This window comes from Dama dama, chromosome 15, assembly GCF_033118175.1.
Source record: "Dama dama isolate Ldn47 chromosome 15, ASM3311817v1, whole genome shotgun sequence".
NCBI classification, from domain to species: Eukaryota; Metazoa; Chordata; class Mammalia; order Artiodactyla; family Cervidae; genus Dama; species Dama dama.
Genome location: NC_083695.1, coordinates 32,802,684 through 32,814,189, shown reverse-complemented (window position 1 = coordinate 32,814,189; position 11,506 = coordinate 32,802,684). Strand labels below are relative to the sequence as shown.

General features: G+C 52.6%; 1 protein-coding gene across 18 annotated transcripts in view; it reads left to right on the top strand.

The window, feature by feature from the left end:
- CAMK2G (calcium/calmodulin dependent protein kinase II gamma) overlaps nucleotides 1-11,194 on the top strand; it is a 54,987-nt gene extending 43,793 nt beyond the window's left edge. For 6 of the 18 annotated variants that reach the window (XM_061161857.1, XM_061161851.1, XM_061161854.1 and 3 more), the window contains 8 exons: nucleotides 191-259; nucleotides 1,387-1,431; nucleotides 2,875-2,923; nucleotides 4,112-4,225; nucleotides 6,180-6,255; nucleotides 6,611-6,705; nucleotides 8,438-8,682; nucleotides 9,164-11,194. In XM_061161857.1, the coding sequence (XP_061017840.1) occupies nucleotides 191-259; nucleotides 1,387-1,431; nucleotides 2,875-2,923; nucleotides 4,112-4,225; nucleotides 6,180-6,255; nucleotides 6,611-6,705; nucleotides 8,438-8,670 (681 nt within the window). In that variant the 3' untranslated portion in view covers nucleotides 8,671-8,682; nucleotides 9,164-11,194. Of the gene's footprint in view, nucleotides 1-190; nucleotides 260-1,386; nucleotides 1,432-2,874; nucleotides 2,924-4,111; nucleotides 4,226-6,179; nucleotides 6,256-6,610; nucleotides 6,714-8,437; nucleotides 8,683-9,163 lie in introns of those variants that run through there. The other 12 variants (XM_061161853.1, XM_061161859.1, XM_061161856.1 and 9 more) reach the window with 7 other exon arrangements.
- Nucleotides 11,195-11,506: the final 312 nt, after the last annotated feature.

Genomic DNA, 11,506 nt, shown 5'->3' with positions numbered 1-11,506 from the left:
GGTCCCTCCAAATAACCTCCTTTGATCATCTATCCAGCCACTGCTCCCACCCCAGAGTGTTACAGGAGTGTTAGCCCACCTCAGGTCTAGCTCCTCCGGACCAGGCCGGGGCACAAGGGAGGTCTGGGAGTCAAATCCAAGTGACTTTGGTGACTCTAGAGGAACTAAACCATCTGTTTTCTTGTCTCAGCCACAGAGCAACAACAAAAACAGTCTCGTAAGCCCAGCCCAAGAGCCCGCGCCCTTGCAGACGGCCATGGTACCTCCTGACTACGGCTTCTCCGCCCCTGCCCCTGGCTACCTCCCGCTTCTGCCTGCTTCCTTCTCTCGCCCCCCTGCCAGGCCCCCTTGGTCACTTCCCCTCTCTCCCTGTAGAGCAGGTGGCTCTGTGTTCTGCCCCCTGGTGTTCCCGCTTGGCCGTGCTCCCTCCTGCATGGCATAACTCTGCTCCTGTTCCCAGTGCTCTTGGTGGGGAAGAGTGATCAGGGCTCTCAGCTAAGCCTCCCAGCCCCAAATGGGTCTGCTGGGGGGCTAGGAAGGTGAGCTGCTTCTAAAGGGAGAGGGTAGGAGCTTCGCTGGGCTCTGTACCTCAGTTCTTGAAGGCCTCCTTGTAAAATCTGCCTCAGCCCCTCCTTTACAAAGCAATGAATAGGAAGTGGGGCTGGAGTCCCCCACCTCTAGATGGTGCTGAGGTCTCTGGGGAGCCCCCATGCGGTCTGAGTTCTGTCCTGGCTCAGTCAAGGGCACCATGTGCTCTCAGGGCCCCCTCTGCTGCTGGCTAAGTAGAGACAGCAGGGGGGTGACTGGGAGAGAGGGAGGGGAACCGGTGCTGCGCCCCCCCCCCCTTCCTGCGCCCTGTCCTCCAGAGTTGTCTGCTGAGGACAGGAACTTGGGGAGAGGCAGGGGTGGGTGGAACAGGCAGCAGTCTGGGCTCAACTCGCTGAGGGCCACCTGTGAATCTTTCTGGGAGACCTCAGTCCACTCTCCCAGTATCCCTGTCTCCCACACACCCCCTGATGAACACTGTTGGCCAGGCCCAGCCTGTGCCCTCAGCCCCACAGCTGCTCCAGTGTACTTGTCCCTTGGGAGAAAGGACACTCAGGTCTGGCTGGAATTGAGAGCAGGGGCCCTTGTCCTCAGCTTCCCCAGTACCTGCTTCCATTAAGTACCAGGCCTCTCCTCCCAACCAGCCAATGCTGTCCCCTCAATCTGGGGCTTCCAGCTGCCTGGGACCCAGTTGAACCAGGGTATTTTGTCTTGTAAGAATGACTGGTGAGCAGGCCTCAGTGGTCATCAAAGGGTCAATATTCGAGGGCTGGGGTCCCTCAGGGGAGAGACGTAGGCCTGTTCCCAGGCCAGGAGGGTAACTTTCATCTTCTCTCACAGGAGCCACAAACCACTGTGGTACACAACGCTACCGATGGGATCAAGGTGAGTGGCTCCTGAGCTGGCTTCCTTCTTTCCAGGTCAGCAGGAAACAGGTGGGCTGGGTCACAGGGTCTCAGGGTCCTGGAGATGGCAGCCTACAGGCTGCACCTAGAGGCCAGGGTGTTTGCAGAGTCTAGGCTGGGGACAGCATATGGCTTGTCGTCACTGTGTTCCTGGGAAGGACATCATACTCCAGTGATTCTGAGCTCAGGCTCTAGAGGCAGACAGGTCTGCATTTGCATCCTGGCCCTGGGCCACTGGACAAGTCACCCTTCCACTCTGCACCTCAGTTTCCTTATCTGAAAATTGGGGATGCTAATAATAATAAAATCTTTCTCCATGACTGGTGAAGCTTAAATTAGAGTAAACATGAGCTAGTAAAACAGAGGCAGAAACATAATCAAATCCTAGAGCATTAATTCTCCATCGCCTCTCTCCTTGATGCCCTCAATATCCTTGTCTCCTTATTTTCACTGCCATTAGTAAATATTTATTGAACCATCCACAGCTCTGGTTTACAGAGGTGACAAGAGGAAATCTCTCTCCACAAGTGTAAGGGAAGCAGATGATAAACCAAAAACTATACAAATAAGATAGAATCCAGTAGCGATAAGTGCTATGAAGAAAATGTCACAAAGTAAATAGAGAATGAACAGGGCCTCTAATTAAGTGGTCAGGAAGGGCCTCCTTTAGAAGGTGATATTTGAGCTAAACATTAAACAACTGGAAGGTGGCAGCCGGGTAGACCCTGAGGCAGAGTGCCTTAGACAGTGAGGATGCAGGCGTCCGGGCCTGGCACAGAGGAAATCAGAGCCCAGAGCGTGGTGAGCAAGGAGAGGAAGGCAGGAGGGTGGTGAAGCTGGAGGGCCAGGCGGAACCTGCTTGGTCAGTTTGTATTTTTTACCAGTAGCAACAAAAGCTGTTAGAGGCTCTTAGCAGGGGAGTAATGGAGTCCAATTTACACGTCAAAAAGCTCTGGCCTTGTTATGGGGCAAGAACTTTAGGGGAAAGGCAAGTATGGAAACAGGGAGGCCAGGCAGCTACGGTAGGAGTTCAGGTACCAGATGTTAGTATCTTGGGCTCGGGTTGTAGCTGTGCATTGGAAGAGAAGAGGTTAAGACGCGATTTATTTTGGAGGTAGAACTGACCGATTTGGTTTTAGATTGGATAATTGGGACATGAGGGGAAGAAAGAAAGGCATCAGCATATTATAAAATCAGACCTCCAGATTTTAGCCTGAACAACTGGATAAGTGGTACATTTACTGAGTTAGGGAAGACTCGGGAGGGTGTTTGGGAATCAGAGTTTTATAAGAGTCACATGGCAAGGGTCTGATTCCTCCTTGTAGCTCCCATAGGAACACATACTCTGCTTTTGTTCTGCTTGGTTCCTCTGGTTTCCAAGGGCCTGAGTTTATAGAAACTTGTTCTTTTTTTTGGCCCACAGGGCTCCACAGAGAGCTGCAACACCACCACAGAAGATGAGGACCTCAAAGGTAGGTATTGGCCCATAGTGGGGAAGGGGCCCCAGCAGTGTTCCAAGGGGACACCTGCCTCATCTGCCCCCAGAACTGAGATTGGCGGCTCCTTGTACCCCAGGAGAGGGTTTGGCTTAAAAGCTACTTTCCATGGGCCCAGGAATGAGGCCCCTGTTTTGTGTTTCTGGGCTGGGCAGGTGGCTTCTCTTCTTTGACGCCATGTCTAGGAGAGTTAAACGAGGGCTTTTCCTGAGCCTGTCCATTCCCAGGGCTCAGAGAGCTGCTCTTAGCGCTGCTACAGTGTGATATCCCAGATCAGGGACATCTTGAGTCCCCGCAGAGGTGGCCTGCAGATGTCATGAGCCATTAATAAGGTCACCAGTGATCCCAGTTTCCCCGGCACTAAGGTAATTCCCCAGGATGTAGAACTTTGGGCTTTAAAACTAGAACAGTCCTGGACACATTGGGGTGGGTGGGTCACTCTTGTCACAAAGCCTTGGCATGAGTGACGATGGAGTCAGAACCACATTTGGCCCTGCCCCAGTGGTCCTGTGAGGACCACCAGCTTAAGTTTGGGCCTGCCCAGAGCGCCAGGGGATGTGGGAAGGCATGGCAGGCCAGACCACTGTGAATCTCTGTCCGGCTCTTTGGTTTGGCCTCCTGGGATTGCTCCCTTTGCCTTAAGTAAGTGACCTTAGGCCAAGTTCTCAGAAAAGTCAGAGGAATGTTGCAGCTCACAGCTGAGAGAGCACACCCAGGGCAATACGAGAGCAATCAAGAAAAGAAGAAAAAGCATAAACATATAAGGCAGTAAAGAACAGTGCCTTCAGGGCTGCCAGGATTGAGATTAGGTCATTTCAGTTCTGGTGATACTGGCAGAGTAAGCGGCTCCTTCACTGCTGGGCTGTTGACCCTGTAGCCCTGGTCCCTAAAACATCTTCCCTGGGAGCAGGGCTCCTTGTACAGGCTGTTGGAAGGCTCCTCTGGAAGCCGCAAACCCAGGTCTGTGCCCCTTCCTGGGGCTTTCAGCTGGGAGGCCTCTCTGGCAGCGTGGACGTGGTCCCAGGTCCACAGCAACCCGAGGCATCGCCTTGCCTCGGTTCTTCAGTGCCACGGGCTCGGGTCCTGTCCGGCTTGCTCGCTCACCTGCCTTGTTCTGTTTGTTTTGGCTGCTCTGCCTTGCCCTGCCCTGCCCTGGCTGGCTAGCTGCCCCGCTCCGCACTGGGAATGGCAGCTCGATGCCTGAAGGACGGAGCTCCCGGGACAGGACAGCCCCCTCTGCAGGCATGCAGCCCCAGCCTTCTCTCTGCTCCTCAGCCAGTAAGTGTGAGGGAGGAACATTCTGGCTTCCGTCTCCCTGGCTCATCCTGAAGCCCCTCAGGGATCCGCCCCCCCACCCACCCACCCCCCAGAGCTGTCAGCCCAGCCCAGCTATCCATCTAGTCAGCTTCGGGAGCTCAGCCTCTGCTGGGTGGGGGAGCTGATTGGAGGTGCTGTTAAGACCAGACAGGGGTCCTTGAGACCAGGGTCCAAAGACATGAAGAAAAGTGGGTGGAAGAATGTGGCAGGAGGGAAGGAGTAGAAAGCCAGTGGGATACGCAGAGGGCCTTATCTCAGCGCTGAGCGGGAAGAAAGGTGGAGTCAGAAGTCAGGTCCATGGTAGTAGGTGTGAGGTGGTGGAGAAACTCATAGTCAAGAAAACGTGTTCCCCTTGGTGCTTCTTGAGGCTCAGCATAATATCATACTAAGAGCTCGGGATGAAACTGACCTGAGTTTAAATCTAGCTCCACTACCTTAAAAAATGTGTGAAGTAGCTTAACCTCCTGGAGCTACAGTTTCTTTATCTGTAAAGTGGTAATAAAATGACACTCACCTCAGAAATGGGATAGTGGAATGTTCTGCCATGATGCTTAGCTGGTTAGTGGTAGCTCGTATTTACATCTTCAGTTGTGTTTTTGTAGAGGATGCCTTCGTCTGCTTCTTTCCCTCCTACCATCGATCCTTCTAGAGTTTCTAAACACGAGCCTCTTCACCCGTAGGGCCCCAGTCAGGTCTTGCAGATGGGCTTGGTGGGATTGGAGAGGGGGTGTGTGTGTGTGTTTGTGTGTGCGTGTGCACATACCTGCTTGCCTTTAGAAAGTGGATGAAGCTCTGTGGTCCCCCTAACCTCCTGCTTTTCGCCTCGAGCCGCCCCCCTGATGGTGCTCATGCCTGTGGGGCCCGTGCTTCTGTACCTTTGGCTGCGCTGTCCTCTCCCAGTCGCGCCCCTTGGCTGTGCTGTTCTAATGCTCACATTTGTCTTGCAGCCTCTCGCTCGTGGCCTGGGCCAGCCTGGGGCTCTGGTCAGGGTTAGCCGCTTGAGGCCTCCCTTACCCTGGCAGCGCCCTCTGCTAATAGTGGCACTCCCTGTAAGTGAGCTGCCCACGAGAGCGGGGTGTCACCAGCAGTCCCTTGGCTTGGAATTGGGGTGGGGGGGGACGCTCCGAGGGCACCAACTCTGCCTGCCTGTCAGTCTGAGCCTTGTCCTTGGTGTTCCTGAGGGACACATCCTGGCTTGAGAGCTGGTGTGAGATTTATAGTTTTTCCAAGGGTAAATGGAGCTGGTAAGAGGCTCCATTTAAAAAGAGTGTTTATAGTTCCAAGACCCCTTACCCCAAAAAAGCCCTGTGGAGGAGACGAATAAGGCAAAGAGAATTAAGTGTCCATCCCAGGGGTCTATTCATCCTTTGGAGCCCTCCTCAACCCTGGCTAGAGTCTGCTTTCAGGCTGGCTGGTGCCCAGGGCTAAGTTTTGGACCACTGAGTGAGGGCTGGGGGAGTGGGGGGCGGGCTGGTAATTGAGACCTGACTGAGCCCCTTCAGGTGAGAGAAATGAGTGGTGGAAACAGCCATATCCAGGAGATGCTTCTTTGAGAGCCTGAACCTGTGGGGATGGGATACAAAGACTGAGGGCAGAGTTTTCACAGGGTGTCAGGCTCCTTGGCTTTAAAGACAAGAGTGTTTTCTGCATCCTGGTTATTGATGGAGAGGGAGGCAAAGGCCAGAGGATCATAAGGCGGGCTTTAGGACAAAAGGGTCATTAGCTCTATGGACAACAGAGGGAAACGGGAGAGAACGGTGGGCTCGCTTTTCCAGAGAAGGGCCTTAAAGAGAGAAGAGGGATGTCTTTGTCAAAGAGATTACAGGGGATTCTCTGCTGGATTGGGGAGGGCTTTGCGTCACTTGGGAGAATCCCAGTCTCACATGGGTAAATTGCTGGATTCTTCCCCCTACAGTGCGGAAACAGGAGATCATTAAGATCACAGAACAACTGATTGAGGCCATCAACAATGGGGACTTTGAGGCCTACACGTGAGTAGAGACCCATTTCCTTGACACCCAAGTCATCTCTCGAGCCTTTCCCGCCTTTCAAAAAGCAGTTGGGACCCAGGGAAAAGAGAAGGCTGGGCCTTGGGCACAACATCTGAGTTAAACACCAGGCCCCAGGGAGCCCTTGCAGGTAGACGTCGGTGATTTAGCCCACCCATGGTGCCCGAGCTGGTGGGTTGAAAAGGTGGAGCTGAGCTGCTCGGCTGGCAGGGCCCTGAGATCTCAACCACCTTGTCAGGCCCAGCCTACAGCTAACCTGCTGCCGCTGAGGAGGAAGATAGACAGTAATTCTCATATAAGACTGACGGGCTGCTTTTTTTTTTTCTCTCTCCTGTAGGAAGATTTGTGATCCAGGCCTCACTTCCTTTGAGCCTGAGGCCCTGGGTAACCTCGTGGAAGGGATGGATTTCCATAAGTTTTACTTTGAGAATCGTGAGTGGGTTCGTGCTGCCGAGATACTCCTGCCTGCCCCGCACCCCCTCGCCTCTGTCCCCGCTCACCTTCTCCTCTTTCCAGCCGCCCGCTTTTCCCTTCCTGGGCCTGCCTGCCGCACCCTGGTCTGTGTGCTTGCCTCCGGGGGCCTGAGGATGGTCTTCAGCTGGCATCTCCAAAGGCCCTCCTCGCAGAGCCCCATGTGCCCCTGTTCTGCACCAGTGCCGCTGTATAATGATCACGGCCACTGTATTGCTTTAAGCCTTACCTCTTTCCAAGACACTTGGAAACCATGAGAGGTTAGGTTGAGATGATATCAACAAGTAATAATGAAGCTCTGTGTCTGCAGGTTTCACAATAGAGGAAATTAAAACCAGGATAAGAATGTGCAAGCAAGTAACAGGGCACCGTTGGTGACTGTGAGATCGGAAGTTGTGGCTAGGGTCCTCCTTCCAGCCACTGAGGGAGACAGGCGTCCTGGCTAGGGGTGGGTGGCCGGGGTGTTGTGCTCCAGGCAGCTCCTGGAAGTCCCAGAGGATAAGAAGCTAATTCATCACCTCCTCCCATCTTTCTTTCCACTAAGACCATCCCCCTCCTTATTTTTTTTTTTTTTTTACTTCCCCACCCCCCCTCCTTATTTTTTTCCCTCATCTTTTCCACTTTATTCTGGGCCTTCCCCATCCTGCCCTAAATTTTACTTTCTCACTGTTTTCTCTGCTAACTACAATCCTCTCCATGTCTCAGCTACAGTTATAAACCCTAGGTTATCTAAGTAATTCTATTAGCCAGAAGCAATTCCAAAGCTCACAGAAACTCTCTTAAAGGTCTCGTGTAGCCCCTAACGTTAGAATTGAACTAAAATGTAAATCTCAGTAAAAGCAACACAGTTCATGGTGTTTGCTGATAATAGCAACCCATCTTCTTTTGGTTTCCCCCCAGAGGATCCTGGGGACTCTGGGAGTACCCTCAGCTTGGTGCTTTGCTGACTTTTTTTTTTTTTAACTTTGGACCTTTGTAAAAATCAAAAATCAATTTTGAATATTTTAAGTTCTTGGTTTTGCTCTACAGCCCTAATTAGGGACAAGCCAACCCTTATGAGGGCTACCCAGATGACTCAGAATGGTAAAGAATCCACCTGCCAAGACAGGAGACAAGGATTTGATCCCTGGGTCGGGCAGATCCCCTGGAGAAGGAAATGGTAACCCACTCCAGTATTCTTACCTGAGAAATCCCATGGACAGAGGAGCCTGGCCTGCTACAGCCTATAGGGTTGCAAAGGAGTCAGACGCAACTGAGCGCACACAACACTTGTGAAATCTAAACCCACCTGTCAGGGTAAAAAGATCATCATAGTCTTTCGTTAAGATAATCTTGAGTTCAAATGTTGTGTGGGCAAATTACTTAACTTCCTTGAGCCTATTTCCATATCTTATAACGAAAAAAATAATATTGACCAAGGAATATGGCTCATGCATGTAAAACCCGCAGTACATTGTCTGATTAAAATACTAGCTGCTGTTAACACTGCTCCCCACCTTTCTCTTCCTTTTAAATAATTGAAACTAATCTAACGGGGTTTCCCAGCCTCTGGAGAGTGTATGGGGGAACTTGGCGACTCCCAGAATGGTTACTGGAGAGAGGGTGAGACTTAGGAAGTGCAGGCTGGGAGGAAAATGCCCGTCCCCAGGCCTGATGCCCTCCTACCTACCTCACCCCGCCCTGCCCACTACAGTCCTGTCCAAGAACAGCAAGCCCATCCACACCACCATCCTGAACCCACACGTCCACGTGATCGGAGAGGACGCAGCTTGCATTGCCTACATCCGCCTCACCCAGTACATCGATGGGCAGGGTCGGCCTCGCACCAGCCAGTCGGAGGAGACCCGGGTCTGGCATCGCCGGGATGGCAAGTGGCTCAATGTCCACTATCACTGCTCAGGGGCCCCTGCCGCACCGCTGCAGTGAGCTCAGCCACAGGTGCACCTGGTGGGGGGCGGGGGGCTGGGACAAGTGGGCTCAGAGGAGGAAGAAGGGGTTGAGAGGTGGCCTTGGGGGAGGACATATGGGCCATCCCGGAAGAGTAGTGAAGGCCAGACAGTGTGGTGGTTGTAATAAGTTATGCTCTCAAGTCAGGCTTGGGTCTGGCTCCATGACACTACATTGGGTGACCTTGAACAGGTTACTTCCCCTCCCTAAGCCTCATTTTCCTCAGCTGTTAAAAAGAGGGAAGGAGCGGTGCCTGCCTCCTTTGTTGTGAGATTTAAATAAGGTACTTGTGAGTAAAGCACTTAGTAAGTGCTCAGCAAATGGGAGGCGATATTATGTTTAAATACTAGCTTCTTCCTCATCCTCCACCTTCTCAGGCAGAGTTGGCCACATGTGTAGTGTGTTTAAGCCTCTGGAACTCCTGTGTGCGTACTGTCCTCTGTCCTGTTACCACGTCTGTCCTGTTTGACAGGGGCATGAGGAGATCCCAGCCGGAGGTCAAACCTTCGCAGCCAGTGGCTCTGGAGGGCCTGAGTGACAGCGGCAGTCCTGTTCGTTTGAGGTTTAAAACAATTAAATTACAAAGCGGCAGCAGCCAATGCACGCCCCTGCATGCAGCCCTCCCGCCCGCCCTTCGTGTCTGTCTCTGCTGTACCGAGGTGTTTTTTACATTTAAGGGAAAAAAAGAAAAAAAAAGATTGTTTAAAAAAAAAGCAGGATCCATACCATGATGTGTTTTAAAACCACCAACAGCCCTTGGGCTGGCAAGAAGGCAGGAGTCTGTGTGACGCCCATCCTGGCACAAGCAGTGGGCTCACCCACCAGCCCTGAAGAGGTGAGCTCGGCCTCTGGCCTCCATGGACTCGGGACCAGGCAAAAACTCTGACAGAGCTCTGGGGGCTGTGTGATGTGACTGCAGCCTCTGAGATGGCCTGCCTGCCCCAGGTCTCAGAATGGACTTCAGAGTTTGTATACGCGCCTAGAACGAGGCTTATGAGAACACCGTGGCCAACAGACCTACTTGGGAGAGAATGCGGAGCTCCCAGCCTGCCGTGGAGGCAGCTGAGAAGCAGTGGCCTCAGGACTGAGAAGCAGGGCCCGGACGTTGCTGTACTCTACCATTTAGTGTAGAAGGGAAGAGAATTGGTGCTGCAGAAGCGTGTCTGCTCCGAAGCTGATGAGAAACCTCGTGTTAGTCTGACATGCACTCACTTACTCATCCATTTCTATAGGATGCACAATGCACGTGGGCTCTGATCTTGAGGCCCAATCCTAGCAGCTGGGAAGTGGGAGGGGTTGCCGCTTTGCTTTGTGTTTGTTTTCTTATAACTTAGCAAGGAGAGAGCCAGGCCTTGGTCTGGGCTCCCCCTGCCGCCTTTGGCAGTTCTGTTTCCGTGCTGACTTGGACCATCTTTGTCTTGCCTTCTTATGGTGGTGGTCCCTGTGCTGACTCTCATCTGGGCCTGGGCTCTCTGCCAGGTGCCCCTGTGGGATGGGAGGAGTGAGGCAGCGGGATTGAGTTGATAGTTGTTTCTATGCATTCAGGCTGCCCTCAGGGCTGCCTCCCTTCTTACTCTTCCCTTGCTGCACGCCAATCTCTTTTCCTGTCTTTGAGACTGACTTGACTACTCTGGCAAGAAGAGGTATCCTCTATAAAGAGACTTCTTTACTGACCAACTGAAGTATAGACTTACTGCTGGACAATCTGCATGGGCATCACCCCCGTCTCACCTGCATGTACCCAAAAGAGATGTCCAGAGCCAAGGCTCCTACCTTCATTGTCCCTGTCTGTGCTCAAGGAGTTCCATTCCAGGAGGGAAGAATGTATATTCTAAGCAGATAGCAGAGACGATAATGGAGGAGCAATTGGTCATGGCCTTGGTTTCCCCCCAAACAACTGTGCAGGTCTGTCTGCACAAATGTCTGCACTATTGGGGGAGAGATGGGTAGACCCCAGCTCCCTGGACTGCCTTAAGGAGGCACAGGAGCTGGGAGAAGAGGCAAAGCTACAGGTTTACCTTGGAGCCAGCTGAGAAGAGCAGACTCACAGGTGCTGGTGCTTGGATTTAGCCAGGCTCCTCCGAGCACCTCCTGCATGCCGCAGCCCCCGGGTCCCAGCCGTCTCCCGCCCTGCAGCCTGCAGTGCCAGCACGCAGACACCTTCACCACGGGGTTTGATTTTGCTGGCTTGAAGACAAATGGTCTTAGAGTTCATTAAGACCCATAGCTTCATATGGCTGCTCCAGCGCCACTTCTTAGCATTCTTACTCCTCTTCTGGGGCTAATGTCAGCATCTATAGACAATAGACTATTAAAAACAACAACAACAACAACACCTTTTAAACAGGAAATGGAAGGCATTTGATGCAGAATTTTTGCATGATGACATAGAAATAATTTAAAAATAGTTAGTGTTTGTTCTGAATGTTGGTAGACCCTTCATAGCTTTGTTACAATGAAACCTTGAACTGAAGATATTTAATAAAATAACCTTTAAACAGTCCATTGTGTTACTGCTGTCGGAGGCTTATGACCAGGGATTTAGATTTAACAGCCTGGGTTACAAGGCCTCTGGTGGAGAGCTGAACCTTCTCCCACTCCTTTTGGACCCATTTTAGAATAAAACTTCCTCCTGAACTCATCGGCCTCCAATCACCCCACTCGGTTGCTGAGGCGAATTCGGGATTGGGGTTGGTGAGAGCTTGCGCTCTTGAGAGGAGAGCTCGGAGTCTCGCCCCGCCCCGGGCCCCGCCCCCGCCTCGGGCCGCCCAGCCCCCTCCCCCGCCGCCCCTCAGTGTGCCGGCCCGGCTCCCCC